At 41.3% G+C, this 17,898-nt stretch overlaps 1 protein-coding gene across 1 annotated transcript in view; it reads left to right on the top strand.

Annotated features, from left to right (window-relative positions):
- CCDC6 (coiled-coil domain containing 6) overlaps positions 1-17,898 on the top strand; it is a 110,745-nt gene that overhangs the window by 45,768 nt on the left and 47,079 nt on the right. The window contains exon 2 of the mRNA XM_082407481.1: positions 8,659-8,808. Within this exon, the coding sequence (XP_082263607.1) occupies positions 8,659-8,808 (150 nt within the window). The remainder of the gene's footprint in view (positions 1-8,658; positions 8,809-17,898) is intronic.

The following is a 17,898-nucleotide window of genomic DNA, read 5'->3' on the forward strand; positions in this document are numbered from 1 at the left end:
TGATAATACTGCAGGACCCGTTCCTGTGTTGATAATTGGGAAAATGGGTTGTTACTTCTCCAGGAGACTGCATTCTCTAGTGCTGTCAGCAAGAGAGGAATTGAGTTTAGAGAGCAAGTATATCATGTAAGCTTAACAAGAAAAAGGCTTCTGACTGAACTGAATTTGGTGGTCATTACCAGTGCAGGTCGTCCTCCCAGTTAGATCTGACTGCACACACTAACCAAATTCTAGAGTTGCTCCTTTCCCGTTCTAATCCGTTACCAAAAAACCTTGAGAGATTTTAGGAAATCTGTGCCTTCAAAAGAAAGGAAGAAACTGTGAAAAAGGGAAGTATTCTGGCTGAGTGTGGTCACTTGAAAATCACCAGCGCAGTATGTGACGGCTCCTCCCATTAAGACGTGGAGTCTATTTGAATCTATTTCCTGCCCCTTGATCTTGGATCATCTCGCTCAGCTGAACCTCCAGCTGAATTCAGCCTCGTGAGTGAGCGCCATGAAACCAACCAAGGAATCACCCACCCGTCAACCTATAGAATAATGACAAATAATACGTATGTTTGGGGATGGTCTGTTACATAGCAATAGGTAACTGATAGAACGAGCTTGTTCTGAATGAAAATACTCAGGCAGGGATCCTATTATGCCCTCCTGTCTTCTCAGGAAAAAAAAAAAAAAAATCATCAGCGTTAGGAAAAAAGTCTTTCACATTTTAGTATAATTTAGCAATCAACCTGATTGATTTCTTCAGCAAAGACAGGGCTGCTAGGTGCTCACAGCTTTGTTTTGTAATGGAAAGAAGGTCGCTGATTTGGGGGCATGATTCACTTTGGGGAAAGGGTTGTTTGGGAGTTAATACTGGAGTGGGGACTTAACAGCAGTTTGAGTATACTATGGATCTGGTAACTGTTGCAGTAGGAGAGGAAGAATTTTGAGAGGAAAAATGAGAAAATACCAAAGAAACTTTTTGAAAACTGTCTCGAACAGCAGTCTGTTGCTAAAGAAGGGGCAAGGGTGTGAGTATTGTGCTCTACCCCCAGAGCTGAACTTGGTGTAATGGTGAGAGACTCGGAAACCAGATAGGGTTGGCAGATTCGGCAAAAACAAACACAGGATGAGGAGCTGCATTTATTTATTTATTTTTGGCTGCGCCCTGAGGCTTTTGGGATCTTAGTTCCCCGACCAGTGACCTGGCAGTGAAAGCACCGAGTCCTAACCACTGGACCGCCAGGTCTTTCATTAGATTAGTTTTGGGATATTCTCAGATTGCATATGTTTGTAGAGTTGAAGCCACCATCTCTTCAAATATGCTCCCTCTCTTTTTCTCTACTGTTATTCATCCTAGTCTTTAGTTAGTTGTGTGTTACATCTTTTCATTTTCTTTCCTGTGTCGATTGATGTCTTTCACATTTGTGATCCTCGTTTCTTTTTTTTTTTTTTAGCACTATCTCGACCCAACTTAAAACTTTCATCTCGCCTTGATATTTTTTTTTTAATAAATTTATTTATTTATTTATTTATTTTTGGCTGTGTTGGGTCTTCGTTTCTGTGCGAGGGCTTTCTCTAGTTGTGGCAAGTGGGGGCCACTCTTCATCGCGGTGCGCGGGCCTCTCACTATTGCGGCCTTTCTTGTTGCGGGGCACAGGCTCCAGACGCGCAGGCTCAGCAGCCGTGGCCCACGGGCCTAGTTGCTCCGTGGCACGCGGGATCCTCCCAGACCAGGGCTCGAATCCGTGTCCCCTGCACTGGCAGGCAGACTCTCAACCACTGCGCCACCAGGGAAGCCCTCCCTTGGCCATTTCTTGCTAGACGTCTTTTTATGACGGTACATACAAACCATATTTTTAAAAAAATGGCTCCACTATGTTCCCCCCCGCCCCGCCCCGTGGATGTGCCATAATTCTGTCCATTTCTCCTTTTAGCTAAATGGGGATTCTGTTAAGATTTCACTGTTTTCTCATGAATCATCCTGTACATGCCCCCTCCTCAAGCTTTTTTGTAAATATCTCTTGAGTGCTTACTCGTGCGAGGTACTAAGATAAGCTCTTGATGTGAATTATGTTACTTTATCTTCATAACCAACCCAGAAGGAGGTGCCATTATTTTCACTTTAGGGAGGAGAAAGCAATGGCTCAGAGAGGTCCCATGGCTCCCCTGGGGGTCACACAGCTGGAGGTGGCCATAGGCACCTTGCACACCAGGCGGCCTGACCCCAGAGTCTGATGGTGAATATGCGGCCGCCCCCGCCAGCCACACTCTTCAGAGTTTGGCCTGTGGACCTGTACTCTTTGTCACCGGGAGATAAATTCTTAATCCATAATCCATGCAAACATTTAGCAGCTTCTCTAGCAATTTCTCATTGCTCTGTATCCAGGCAAGTGACCAGTGGACTTATCTTCCTGAGCCAGGCATGGACCAGTTTGGGTGTTGTTGAATTCATGGGGCGAGGCATGTCTGTGGAGCTGTGTTCTGGTCATGTCTAATAGGACGTGCACAGAGGGATGTGTTGTCCCCTGCAGATCGGTGGTGAGGACTGGTCTGTCACTGAAGCTGGTTTGAGAGGCGCTGTAGCTTGATGAAACTCGGTAACCATTAGGGTCCTTTTTAACATCAAGATTCTCTGAGTTTTTCTTGTCCTGAAAGTCACCCTTTGTTGCCGTTTGCTCTCTTGCCCTCCAGCCCTGGAACAGTGGCCTGGGCGTAGTGTCTGGGGCAGAACAGCCCAGTTGTGAGGGCTAATAATGATGCTTTTCTGGCCCCTGTGTACTTAGTGATTTGCTGGCAATACTGGAAGGAAATAAATAATGTAAGTGCTTCATCCATCAGCTATTAATTGCTTTTACTGCGGGCTGGTACGCAGTGTGAAGGAAGCACAAAATTACCTGGTGCTTTCACACACGAAATAGAGAGCTGTAATACTTAGGCATGTAATTGACATCACCTCCCTAGTTCTTTTTTTTTTTTTTTTTAAAGTCACATTTTTGCTGTTTTATTTCCCTAGTTCTTCTAATAGAAGAAACGTAGGTGTGCACTTTGGGCTTGTCACATGTATCACTTGTCACCCACCCCTGCAGTACTGCCACTTAAAGTGTTAGCCAGTGCAGGACCACTGCACCATAGTGGTTTGTGTTGATAAACCCAGGGGTATGACCGATGTTCAAGCGAATCCTACGAGAGGTGCCAGCCATCAGTCATGAGCTCTACTGAACGCCGAGCATCTCCCAGAACAATTGATATGGGCAGTGATGCACCTAATAAATATGACAGCAGAGAAAAGAACCGAGTGTTACTCGGTCGCCTGGCTTGGTGCTGGGTGGTTTCTGCTATCCTGACAGTTTGGTTTCAGATGCTCTTTCAAACTGAGGTGTTAAGATCGTTAAAATTTGTATTGTAAGCGATTAAGCAACAGGATAATAAATTTAAATAATTAGAATAATACATTTAAATAGGTTCCTAAATTTAAGGAATTTAAATAATTAAAATAATAAATAGAGCCTGCCTGGATTCTTAAGCATTAGAGCTTCAAGGTATCTTATTATTTATTATGATTTTTTGTTATTAAAGCAAGTCAGCATTCAACTTAAAAGTAAGTTTTTAAAACAAATGCAAATGTGTTATCTTGGTAGGCACTTGAACTTTCTCTTGATTATATCCTTTACCCATGCCTGCTATGAAATAGTGCCTATATTTTTTTGCTTTGGAAACTGTCCTTTTTTTTATTCTTGACAGATGATGAGTTGCATCATTATACATAATTTTGGTCTTGGGTACTTGAATTTTCAGCAGTGCTATTGTTGAGAGTTTTTGAATTCTCCTTTCTGTACTAACTCTTGATCTCCAAAATACCACTGGTAAAGAACAGAAGCACTAAACAATCACATGGGAATCTCCTATCAAATTTGTGCCCCCGTCATGATAGCAGTGGGTGAGAATGATTTCCTTATCAGAAAGTTGTGCTCACCTAGAGTATGGTTGCCTCAATATGTGGTGACTCAAGAGAAAAGAATTTTTTCTAAGTGTGTGTGTGTGTGTGTGTGTGTGTGTGTGTTTCCCAGAGGACTTGGTAAATTGCTCCTGTCTCTCCCCACTCTCCCTTTCCTTTTTTTTTTTTTAATTGGACTCTTGGAGGATGGGGGAAGAGTGATGGAGACTTGCTTTGTACTCTAGGCCTCACATCACTCTAGACATCGAGTGATCCCTGCTGGATGAGGGTCAAAGTAGCAGACACCGATAAGTGAATAAGGTTATACCAACATTCACTCTGCTTCTGAACATAGCAGTTAGAACCTTATTGAACATGAAAATATAATCACATTTTTAATTGAACTATAGTTGCTGTTCAATATTATATAAGTTACAGGTGTACAATATAGTAATTCACAATTTAAAAAAGTTATACTCCATTTATAGTTATTATAAAATATTGGCTATATTCCCCATGTTGTACAATATATCCTTGTAGCTTATTTTATATCTAATTGTTTGTACCTCTTACTTCCCTACTCCTCTAATACCCCTTCCCCCTTTCCCTGTCCCCACTGGTAACCACTAGTTTGTTCTCTATATCTGTAGTCACAGGTTTTTAAAAATTTCCCCCCAGATTTTCCCAATCTTCAACTCTACAAACATACGCAAAACAAAGAGTTCCTAATTTTTTGGTTCACATTTTCTTTTGAGAGTTTATGGAATTATAGGCAAACCTTGATTTTAAATTTTAAAATAAATTTTAGCTTTGGAAATATAGTTTTATTTTTGAGTTTGTTTAGGTATGCTGAGATTTTAAAGCATTGCAGATAAAAGGGAAATACATTGATAAAACTGATGAGATTCCATGTTAGCCTGTTTTATCTTTGCTCTGTCTACCTGCCTGACCCCTAGTTCCTTGCAAATGGCACGTGGCCTGTTTTGCTCCTAGGCTGTTGTCTACCTAGCTCTTGGCTTGGGGGAAATAAATTGGAAAGGTAATTTGTTTTTACGGCCTAAATAAAAAGGCCTGTTTTGGAGTTTAGGGGAAGAAAAAGCCAGGATTTAAGATTAAGATTGAGAAGATAATGCACAAAGAATGGGAAGAAATCTGCAGGGAGAATTCCAAATGGATGCTTCCTGCTTGTCTGTGATGCATGGTGCCTACTCTGATGATCACGTTTACCCACGGTTGTCAGTACGCTAGAGCTGGTCTTTTAAAGATTTAACTTTTTAATTTATTTTTGGCTGCATTGGGTCTTCGTTGCTGCACTTGGGCTTTCTAGTTGCAGCAGGCAGGGGCTACTCTTCGTTGTGGTGCGCGAGCTTCTCATTGCAGTGGCTTCTCATTGCAGTGGCTTCTCTTGTTGCAGAGCACGGGCTCTAGGCACGCGGGCTTCAGTAGTTGTGGCTCATGGGCTCTAGAGAGCAGGCTCAGTAGTTGTGGCGCACAGGCTTCGTTGCTCCGAGGCGTGTGGGATCTTCCCGGACCAGGGATCAAACCTGTGTCCCCTGCATTGGCAGGCGGATTCTTAACCACTGTGCCACCAGGGAAGCCCTGGAGCTGGTCTTTTAACCAATTTTCTCTGGGGCTGTATTGGATACAGCACCTTGTCTTTTGTCCTCATTTACGTGTTAATTTCTAACAGTGCCCTGTGACCAGTTGGAAGAAGGGTGAACTGGGGTTTTATGTTTCGGGGGCCTGGAGTCTTGCCCTCCAGATGTGTGGTTTTTCTCTGGGATGACAGTGGGAGTCAGAGTGACAGTCCCCGTGCTAAACCTTAGCAAAAGGAAGCCTTGAACAAAATCTGTGCCAGGCCTGCTTAACCCCTTGTTAAGCTAGAGAGGCTTTAACTAGCTTCCACAGAGCAGTTCCTCACGCTGGCGGTGGGTCCTGAGAGTGGAGTTTTCTACGAATGGGCTTTGCCTGGAAATGAGTGGCTACTCTAAAATGGTGAAGAATTTTGTTGGCTAAAGCTCGAGTCTCTCACACCATCACTCACTTTGGAAGGCACTTTCAGAGCAGATCTAGCTCGAACATCACCCTCTCCGAATCCTTTTTATTTTATTTATTTTATTTTTTTGGCCGGGCTGCGAGGCATGTATGTGGGACCTTAGTTCCCTGACCAGGGATCGAACCCACGCCCCCTGCAGTGGAAGCGCGGAGTCTCAACCACTGGCCCACCAGGGAAGTCCTCCCCATCCTTTTTATAATAAATTTGCTACTTTCCCTGGGAAGAACTGCAAAAGAAACCCAGTCTCTGTGAAATACAGACCTTGTTAATTCTTAGAGTTTTTTCCCTTAATCTAGTTATAATTCACATACCATAAAATTCACCCTTTTCAAGTGTACAGTTCGCCGGCTTTTAGTATATTCACCGGGTTACATACCCTGTTAGCACTGTGTAATTCCACACCATTTTCGACACCCCAGAAGAATCCCTGTACTCAGAAGCAGTCATTCCCAGTTCTCCCACCTCCACCCCTCCCAGCCCCTGGCAACCACTAATCTATTTTCTATCACAGAGTTTTGTTTTATGATACACTGAGACCTGTTGCCCCTGTAACTTAATGATTGGATGAAATATGGGAAGGGTGAGGGGCCGAGGTGGAAGATTCACGAGTAAACTCTTAGGGCCTGGCCTCTTATTCTCAGCTTCTCACTTCTGGGTCCTTGTGCACAGCGGGAGGTAGTCTGCTGGGCCTCTGAGTCTGGTTCTCTGTTACTGCCTGTGGGTCAATTTCCCAGTCATTGAAAATAGGGAATGCCTGGTAATACGCAAGAAGCTGAGTCTGACTTGATAATGAAATGAATTTATGGCAAACCTTTTGAAATCTAAGTGCACAGTCACCTGCAAAGGCATTCCAGTTCCCCTCTCTACCTTTTTTGTCCTGTAGCTTTTAGAATAATCAGAATCCAAATCATATAGAACTTTTTCAGTCAAAACCAGAAAAACAGGTAGCTCAAACAGATTGCGGGCTTGGATATGTGTGTCAGATATGCCTGAAAGAAGTGCTTTGGATTCCTGCCCATTGCACTAGGATGAGATCTTGAGGTCTGAGAGTTTTGAAGCCGAGTTGGAGGTTAATTTAAAGTTGGAGGGGAAGCGCCAGTCCTGGGCAGTGTTCCCTTGACCATGGAGTAAAGGGTATGACCTTGAGAAGTGCTAATGAATTACGGAGTGTGTAAGGGCCTGGGAACCTAGGGCCTGCTCCCCGGATGTGCTTGGCTGGTCATAAAACCTTATTAGCTGAGTGAGGTGTTCTTCGCCGTTCACGTCTCCCGGCCTATCCCAAATGCTGTCTTAAAGGACTGGACTGCCACACTTCCTCCTGAAGTTTCCATTTTCTACGTAGCTCTGTTTTTCAGTCTAAGGACTACGTACACGTGGCTTTCTTTGGTAGATTTGCCTCGCAGGCAGTTCCAGGCCCTGGCATCCTTCATCTCTGCTGCTGTGGTGGGGAGCAGGGAGGATGGGTTCCCCAGAAATCAGGGCTCTCAGGGGGGCCTGGGTGTCGGGGAAGTCAGTGCGTATGTACAGAAATCCAGACCGGCTGAGTTGGGAGTGGTTGTCGGACCTTTTTCAATAAAAGGTGGTAACTGTATAATGTAGGTGCCCTTTTGTCTCCTGCCCTCTAGCTCTCTTGCATTATTATAAGTGACAGGTACTGGAGGCTTGGAGTCGATGCAGTTCTCCCTTCCTGGACTTGGCAGATGAAACAGGAATGCATTATTGGGGATTAACACATCAAAATGTTGCAGTTTAAAAAGTACTTTAAATAGAGTTGAGTCCATTTGGAAGAAGTACCCTTTTTCTGAAAAGATTAATTTCCTTCAAGGATGGCTGGTTTTTCTGTTTATTCTGTTAGAACATGGGTGGAGGAAGGGATCTGCAGAAAAATATTTTCATCTCCATTGAATTACGCCTGACCCCCTTTTCTTCTGTTTTTAATGCTCGGTAATGCCTGTCCGTGCCGTCACCTCCAGAAAATTCCCAGTAGGGAAATAAATAAGTGAAAAATGACACTCTCATACATCCTTACCCTTCACTCCCTGGATTCTTGCTGCTTTGCAATTAACTACTTTTTAGCCGTTTGCTGTATTTCCTTCCAGCAGCTATTCAATGAACATGTAAATTAATCTATGTCTATCTGTGTTGCTTTTTAAATTGCATATCGAAACCCTTTCTGTAACATCTTAAAGAGGTGACATGATTTTACGATTCCACTTTTAAGCGAGAGGTACTTCCCTGCTTCAGTAAAAATGTTGCCTAGATATTTTAACTCTGAACCTTTGCGATGCGGAGAGTTGTAGAGAGTTGTCATGAATTGATGCATATACCCCAGTACTGGACCCGTCTGCCCTATACGAGAAGAAGCTTTCTGTATTCTGGTGATTGACTTGGGATGGCTTCTAAAAATTGCAAAACAATCTTTGTTAATTTCTTTGGAATATCTCTTTAAGAAGAGGGGCCATGCATAATACAGGGAGGCCCTTTGGGGTAACAGATTTACTTTTATGGTTTCTACTGAGTTCCTCTGTTTTGTGCTTCTTGGGGTATATTGGTTCACAGTTAAAAATAGAGCTCTAATTAAAATGGGTGCCCTCTCTAGAAATAAGAACTATATTTCAATTAGTAAATTCCTGTTTCCTTAACATATTTTTTTGTTCTCTTTTATTTTTTTATTTTAACAGCAAGCCCGGGCTGAGCAGGAAGAAGAATTCATCAGTAACACTTTATTCAAGAAAATTCAGGCTTTGCAGAAGGAGAAAGAAACCCTTGCTGTAAATTACGAGAAGGAAGAAGAGTTCCTCACTAATGAGCTCTCCAGAAAATTGATGCAGGTAAATTACTTTTTCTCCCCTCTCATCTTCCCTGCCTGTTTTCTTCTCTAGGAAAAAAATGACTTTGATACAGCACTTCGCTTGAAACGTTTGCTGCTGAGATTGTAGCTAAAATTCTTTAGAGATTAAAAATACCTGGTAAATATGGCAGCAGTGTAATACTCAAGACTGTGGTTCTGTGGTTCCTAGCTCATCTGCTTAGGTAAGATATTTTATACCCTGAGCATTTCAAGAAATTGCTGATAAGCCTGAAGCCTTAGCACAGGAGTAAGTGCTGTATGCGGTATTTTGGAATTATGAGGATTAACACCAAATATGAGATTTCTTTTCCTTTAATGTTGAATCTGTAATGAATACATAAACATTTTTGGCAAGCAGAAGTGGATCTTTTGCACGAATATATGAGGACACAAAGGGAAATGTCAGTTTGGGGGGAGAAAAAGATATGTATCTGTGATAGTTAAAATTTTACACAATCGTGTTCAGATGGGTGAGTAATATGTTACTGAACAAATAACAAATGTTGAAACTTAACATTTATCACTAATGGTGTATAGAAGACAACACACAAAACATATAGAAGTTTTGATTTTTCTAGTTCAGAGATTCTCCTCCTCCCCTTCCTGTTTAGTTTGGTTTGGTTTGGTTTTCCTCGAAGCTTACTAGTAAAGTACAAAAGTAAAATTTGTTTAGGGCAAATATTTTGCGGTTTATTTAATATGAACTTGAGAATAAGTAGGACATTGAGTTTTCATTTTTTAACAAAGCGTGTCCAAAATAGTGGGCAGGTATAAAATTTTCCAAGGAGGACCACTATTACCATTTTGTCAGATGGCTGTAAAAGGTAGGAATACGTCCTTGTATTTTTCTTTTCACTGGTATTACTAACAATTTCACTCATTAATTTGATTGAAATACATATTTTAGTGAGATTACAACAAAAGGATATTTGGGGCTTTTAAAAAACTTCCTAAATTCTTCTCTTACCTTCTAACATATGAAATGTTAGAAGAGAAGACCAGAAACCTTGGGGTTAAGACCATGCGATGGTCCAGGCAACTTTTACCCCATCTTTCTTTCCTTCTCATTTTCTTACCTAATTACTGAATAAAGATACCATTGCAGTCTAGTACAAAATTTGATTTATATGGTAGCTGATGGAATGTGAGGGATAGAAGTACCCAGGCATTATTATCTAGCAGAGATTTATGGTGAAATTTCTGCATTGAAACTTCTTCTTTATTCCTGTGTATTCTGATTTAGACAAAAAACGAGGAAGAAGGTTAGTTTGACCTTTGACTCTACCTCACCTTGGCAGCATTAGGTGAATTATTCTGCATGTTGCTTCTAGAAATATAAGGATGCAATCGATTATGGTTTGCTTTTCTGAGTTTAGTGTGTAATCAGGTGTCCTAATTTTTAACACTTCAAGAAACATTTTTTGGTTTTCAACTTGCATAGTCGTTGGTATTTGGAGTCTGATTAAAGTACATTATAAAGCAGTCAAAGCCTAGCCAGATTATACTCCTTTTCTCTGTAAAGACTCATTTTCATTCTGAGTGGTCTGTAGAGTGTAGTTTATAACTAATCTCTCATTCGCTTATTATCATGACCCACCTACTTTCCAAGGACGTGGACGTCCCTTAAAATAAGCTGCTGAATAGAGTGAAAGCACAAGAGACGTGTGCAACAGAAAAGGAGGTTAGTTATAGAAATATACTTGGCATAAGGACGTTTGAACTTAAAATTTAAGCTCTGAGCATCCTACAAATAAAGCTATAACTTGGAAAAACGTAGTGATTTTTTTCACAATTCTTACATTAAAAGAAATTGGTTTTACTTGGTCAAGAGAAAAAATTTTTCATATATTAAAAACTTAAATCTTTTTGAGGGGCATGGATCTTTCTAAAGATACTGAATAATAAACAAACTGAACAACACAAGAAACTGTTCTTGCCCAAAGTAGCCTGTCATGTGGAGCGCTGGCGTTCACATGGCCGGGTCTTATGTTTGCCCTCAGTCAAAACAAAGCGTCCGGTACGAGGGTGCGAGTCTGTTGTTTCGGGAGCTCTAGGTGGGCCTGTAGCTCGTCAGTGGTCTCACCTGTCGAATCTGGACAAATGGGTGGTCAGCATGTCTCTGAGACAATCTCTCATGAAGCTCAGCTTGGTCCTTACGCCGTATATATATTTTGTTTTTGTAGTAAAATATAAATAACATAAACAAACAAAACAAGATTTGCCTTCTCCACCATTTTTGAGTGTATAATTCAGTGGCATTAAGGATTGTACATTCACATTGTTGTGCAACGATCACCCCCATCCATCCTCAGAACTTTTTCAGACTGAAACTCTGAACCCATTAAAAAATAACTCCTTATTCCCCACTCCTGGTCCTTCCTTTTCAAAGGACACGGTTGGCAGGTAGTTTGAGGTTGAGGTCTCTGGCAAGTTCTGGAGCTGTGTCTATTCTGTGGCATGGTAGGTGATCTCTCACTTTAGACGCCAGATATCACAGCATGCCACTTTGTGGTAAATACCCGAGAATCCCTCTTACTGTTGGCCAGTTGGAAGGATCTTGTATAGGTGCAGGGAGGAAGAGCTGTAGGCCTACTGTACCCATCCCCCAGGCTTTCCTGAAGGATTTCAGCCAGTCCTTTGTTGAAGGCTCACATCTTCTGCCACCCAGTATGGTAGAACTAACCTCCATCTGGAAGATTTTTAGAGTAATTGATATCAGTAGACTTTTCCAACTGTGTAATTACTTCAATAAGACTCTCTAGGATGCTTGCTTCTGGATAAGACCTTGTTATGATAGCCTACTAAGAGAACCTGTGTTGCAGGTGATACTGATGGACAAAGAAGTAAATTGACCTGTTCACCAGGGAAGTGTTTAGCATTTTTGACCCAAAGGCTGCTTAGAGGCTATTTATGAAACAATTTTGGTTTTGTCATTTGTTCTATGGCCATTGTCTCCGATAGTGATTGAACAGTGCTTTTATATGCATTTCAAAGGAATTCTTTGGTCCTGAGAACAAAGCGAGATTATTACTATAGAGGAGATACCTCCCTTCCCATCTGCTATGATAGAGGTGGTATCTAATACCTTTAAAAACTGAATCAAGTTTATTTAAGTGTAGATGAGTGGAAATCCCTTTGCCCTTTTAGAAGATCAAGTTTGGAAGATAGCTTAAATGTCTCCAAATATGTTAAGCCCACCTGAAACAAACAAAAACACACACACTCACAAAAGCATGCAGCTTTCCTCCCTTGTTTTTGTATATATCTGCAAGATAGTTACCTTGATTTTGTGAACACTCTTGTCTGAAAGATCTGCATCCTTCTGAGCCCAGACCGTGGGATTGATTGACCTGATTGGTGAAAATTGTCTGAAAAAGAGCTTTCTAGTCTAATGCCAAGCCTATATTAGAACTAAATTCAGCCCTGGAATGCCTTGAAGAGAGGTTTTAGTTTAATCATAATTTGTAATTAAAATTTATAAGAAATGTTTTATGAGCAAACTCTTCAGAAGAATTTGATATATAAAATCTATGTTAGAAAAAAAGTCTAAAAGACTATTCTCTGAAATGTTAGCTGTAATTATACTTGGGTGTTGAGCTTATAGGTTATGTTAATTTTCTTTTTTTTTTTTGGTCTATAAAACTTTTTTTATATAGCAGGTTTTTATTAGTTATCTATTTTATACATATTAGTGTATAGGTGTCAATCCCAATCTCCCAGTTCATCCCACCACCACCCCCCCATGTTAATTTTCTTATGCTCCTTTCCTTCTCATTTTGTAGAAAGCAATGTGCGTTACTTTTGTAATCAGAAAATATCTTACTTCCTAAAAAGGAAACTTAAAAATTCTGATGCCTGTTTTGTCCTTCCCTTTTGAAACCTCCTTCTGTGTCACTCACTTTTAGAGCTCACAGTCCTGCAGTTGCTACTGAACCAAACTTTAGTCTGCTTACCTGATGCACAAAAAAGCTAGTCCACTGATACCGGGTTGTGGTGAAGGAAAGTACAGCGTTTGTTGCAGGGCACCAAGCGAGGAGAACAGGCAGCTTATGCTCAAAAGACCTGAACTCCCCGATGGCTTTTAGGGAAGGGTTTTTAAAGACAATGTGAGGGGAGAGGGTTACAAGGTGCATGATCAGTTCGTGCACAATTCTCTGGTTGGTTGATGGCGAGGTAATGGTGATGTTTCAGGAATCTCAGTCATCAACCTTCTGGTTCCAACCAGTCTGGGGTCTATGTGTGCTGGTGGTCAGCATGCAGCTAACTTCTTCTGCCTGGTGGGCGTTTTAATATCTGCAAAACAACTCAAGGATATGGCTTAGGATATTATTTATAGCCCTTGAAGAGGAACTAAAGGTCCTTGACTTTGTTTTATGGCTAAACTATTATTATTCTGTCTTGCTTGACTGTTTTCTCACTTCTCTGATTAAATTTGCTCTTTGGAACTCAGAGGAGACCAAGGAGGCTAAAGCTTTTCTACAAACCAAGAGGCAGGGGTTGCAACAGGGACGGGGGTAGGATGGAGATCTCTCCCTGGTAAGGCCCTGAAGGGTCCTACTTGGTTTCACTATCATAGTTGCATCTGTTTGTCATGGACAGCAATGCATGGGAGCTCCTTGCAAAGTCAGGCTCATTTTGCAGTGATGGAAGATTCTGGACTGCCCAAATCATTAAGGGCTAGCATAAACAGAATGCTCTAATGATTGGCTTAACTGTCTTGTCACTCTTGATATGATTCATTCCATTGGCCCCTCAGTCTTAAAACTTAAAAAAAAAAAAATCCTTAATTCCGCTGCCTAACTGTTAACCACCAACCACCCATCACCAGTGCCAACTGGAAGATCTGTTGTTGCTGAGATTGATAGTGGTTTTAGCACTCGTGGATTTTCTCCTCAGTTTTTTGTAAGCCCAAGACATCAGGTTCACTTCCTACTCTTGGGAAGCCCTGTTCAGTTGTGGCCTACACTCTTCTCAACCAATACCACTGCCAAAAGGTAATGAATATTTTTTTAAATCTTTTTTTAAAAGGCTGGAACAGGAGTGAGATAAGAGTACTAGGTATTATATGTATCTCTGAATCTTTTCACTCTAATCCAGTATTCAAATTTTAGACCTTAAAATAACAGATAGGTTTGTAGTTTTGTTCTTTTGATTCACACTTGAAATTGGATCTGGTCCTCAGAAAATAATGCCACTATAGCTATAATAGAAATTATTGTACTCATTTTCTTATGGGGGAGGCACATTCTTATTGATGATTGAAAGCACTTACGAATAAAGGTTTCCTGGATTTCTTGTTAAGTGGCATGGCTTATTTTTGCTATTATTGACTTGGTCCCTGAGGTGAAAATGCCTCCTGGAATTAAAGCATTTGCAGTTTCCTAGCATCTATGGAAAGATGATATATGGAGGGAAGGAAGGAAGTTGTGGGCAAAAACCACTGCTGAAGCCGCCAATACCAAATGATGTATTGCCGAGCAGTTCGGAATGAAACTGAGAGGAAGGATTTCAGTAAGTCCCCAAATCTGCCTATTCATCTAGGCAAAGGCTTACCTTCATTTTCCTTCTCCCTCTCCTCCCCTCAGTCTGGAGAAGTAGTTTCTTCTTCCAATACCAAGTGAATGGATGCAGGATTTTTCTGCAGCGTGCACTTCCCTAGCCCCTGCAAGCCTGTGTCTCTGGGCAGCAGGAGTGTCCGCAGGCATTAGAAGTGAGTGTAGACCCCCAGTTCCCTTCTCAAGCCTGTACACCAGAATCTGAGGCTTTTTTTTTTTTTAAATATCTTTACTGGAGTATAGTTGCTTTACAATGTTGTGTTAGTTTCTGCTGTATAACAAAGTGAATCAGCTATACGTATACATATGTCCCCATATCCCCTCCCTCTTGCGTCTCCCTCCCACCCTCCCTGTCCCCCCACTCTATGTCGTCACAAAGCACCGAGCTGATCTCCCCGTGCTATGCAGCTGCTTCCCACTAGCCATCTATTTTACATTTGGTAGTGTATATATATCAATGCTACTCTCTCACTTCGTCGCAGCTTCCCCTGTGTCCTCAAGTCCATTCTCTACGTCTGTGTCTTTGTTCCTGTCCGGCCACTAGGTTCATCAGTACCGTTTTTTTAGATTCCATATATGTGTGTTAGCATAAGGTATTTGTTTTTCTCTTGCTGACTTACTTCACTCTATATGACACACTCTAGGTCCATCCGTGAGGCTCCCTTTTTTTACCTCAAGTTCTCCAAGTCACTAAGACGGCAGTGCAGTGATTTTGTTTGTTCAGGCAGCAAAATCACATGTCAGGGTGATAAATATGTATGAAACTCTGTTTAGTTCATTTTAAAGGCACCAAGGCTAACACTGCCATTGCATCCATTCAGGTGAAAACTTGTTCCCTGATGGCAGGGGAGAAGAGACCTTGAAATATGTTCTTCATTAAGCTGGCTCGACCAGTGGCCCTCTTGGCTTTTAGTTTTTCAGGGCTATTAATGCTGAGCAGAAAAATTGGCTATCACCTAATAGCTAACAGACATTTGGGGCAAAGTTGGGTTTTCTTGTTGTTGTTGTTTTTCTTTCCAAATTATCTGAACCTCAGCTTTGTGTGTTCTTTGTTTCTTTTCACGGAGCAAGGGGCTTATACATTGTGTTCATAATACATCTGCAAAGGGCTTCTGGGATGTTTTCATTGCATTTTAAATGCTGCAACCACCAGAGGGCAAATTATAAGCCAAAACTTTCCTGTTAGCAGCATGCCAGAAATCTCTCAGTCTAACATAATTTGTGTTGTGATTAGAAAATACACTAAATTTGATGCAGTTCTTTAGTCTTCAGAAATCACTGAGTTTTTTTTCAAAGTGTGTGCATGTGTGTGGTCGTTACGGCCGGAGTTAATGTGCCAACCTCCCCAAAGTGTAAGGGCAAGGGCAAGGGCAAGGGCTTAGAAGCCTCCCAGGCTGACTTCTTTGATGAAATACGGGAAAGCACGGGTAGGAAATAAAGGTAGAAGGAAAAGGAAATTAAAAATAATGAGGTGAAGCTGGAGTGAGAGGTTGCTTTCTTCACCAGGTTAGGGGTAAGCATTGTTATTTCTAATTGAAAAGGTGAATCTTGGTGTTTGAAGGATACTTGGCTCCACTGCAGATGGACTTGAGCTATCACTGGAAACACTTTTCAAATGATTTCAAAATTTTACAGTTATAAATGTTGCAACGTTTTGCATTTCTTGGGTAAATTTTTTTTCATTTTCAAAACAGTTTACACTCAGCCCAGTTAGTAATTACCTTAAAATACAGAGTTATATCCTGCTGCTAATTATCTTTACTTTCCTTTTTCCTCTTTATTCATAAGCTGGATAAGAAAGATGGGGCTTTTTATTTTAATTTACAGTAAGGTCTCAGCTTAGAGTGAATTCTTTCTTTGGGCTAAATACTCTCTATTCCTCAAAGAAGAAAAAGCTAGTTTTTACGAAATGGATTTTTTTTTTTGCAGGTTAACTCTAGAGCCTAAAGGACTTCTTTATCTTATTTGTGGAGCATCTTTTTTAAACCTCCCTCCTAACCAGATTTCTTTAAAGGTGTTAATGCTTTAAGCAGCATGATGCTACTGGGAATCTAGGAAACTCAGACTTAGCCCCTTAGGTATTGTGAGTGGACGGGAAGCCCCATGTACTGGAGCCCTCCACTCAGAGGTGAGAGCTTGTCCTTGGTGTCGAGGATGCTGACAAGAAAATAACATAAAATAATTAATTTTCTGGAAGGGCCTACCTATTTTTCTCCCTTGCAAAAGTTATATATGCCTTTCCCTTTAGAAAATGACAGGTTCGACAGTTCAGGCAAACCTCACCAGGGATAAATGAAAGAACTAACAAGATCGTGGAGAACTGTTGGAGATCTGGGGAGGGTAGGAATTGAGAGGAGACCCAGCACCCAAGGCTCCTTTTGTCCTGAGCACATTTGCTATTTATTCGTTACAGAACAGCCAAGAAACTGAATTGTGCTTTTGACAGTTGTGTGGAGCTGGGGTTACAGAAATCAGAGCTCGGGGCTGGCCAAAGGTGAGGACAAAGAAAAATCACCCCCACTTTAAGCTGGAATCATGAAGAGCTACACCCTCAGGACAAGACTGAACCAGTTTTGCATCATCTGGGTGAGCTAGAGAGAGCTAGCTTTGGTTTTGGCTTAAGGTAGACCCAGACTTCTGGTGCCTGGCAGAAGAAAATGGAATTTTCTGGAGGAAGGTACCATCACCCTAGGCCACAAGTTTCACCTACAAATAAAATTTTGTTGAATTTTGGGTACATTTTGAGGGACTATCCTACAGGATTTTAGGAGAGATTAGAAGTGGGTGTGAGTCAAAGACAGGGTCATGTAAGACTTTGGTTTTGGCCTCAGTGACTGGAAGAATAGACTTCTTTCCCACCATTTAAGGTGGAAAAGATGGCAAGTGGAGTAGACTCGGAGTGGCAAGGTCAGAAGTGCAGTTGAGATGTCTAGACATCCAAATGTAGGTAACAAATAGGCAGGTTCTCTCAACAAGAGAAGTCTGGGCTAAAGATGTAAATTTGGGAGTGTTGTTATTAATTAATTAATGCCTGGGGAAGAAGACCAAAGACACAGGAAATCACGTAGAGAGAATGCAAGGACAAGCCACAGAGTGGAGGAAGGTATTTTCAACATATATGTAACCAACACAAAACTACATATCAGCAAGAAAAACAGACAACCCCAAAGAGAAATGGCTAGAGACTTGAACTGGCTCTTCGTATAAACAGGTAGCTAAACGGCCAGTAACCATATGGAAAGGTACACAACCCAATTAGTAATCAGGAAAGGTGAAATAAACCACAGAAAGAAAGATATTACTAGAGAATCCCCATGCATACTGTCAGAGAATGGAAATGGTTTCAACCATTTAAAAAATAATTTGGCATTACCTAATGGAGTTGGAAGTATTCATTGTCTTTAACCCAGCAGTTCCACCCCTAGGTATATCTTATAATGTTTGCACGTGTACACCAGATGTGTAGAAGAATGTTCTTTGTGACATTGTTCATAATAGCGAAAAACTAGAAATGA

Source organism: Balaenoptera borealis (genome assembly GCF_965194805.1).
Source record: "Balaenoptera borealis genome assembly, chromosome: 10".
Classification (NCBI taxonomy): Eukaryota; Metazoa; Chordata; class Mammalia; order Artiodactyla; family Balaenopteridae; genus Balaenoptera; species Balaenoptera borealis.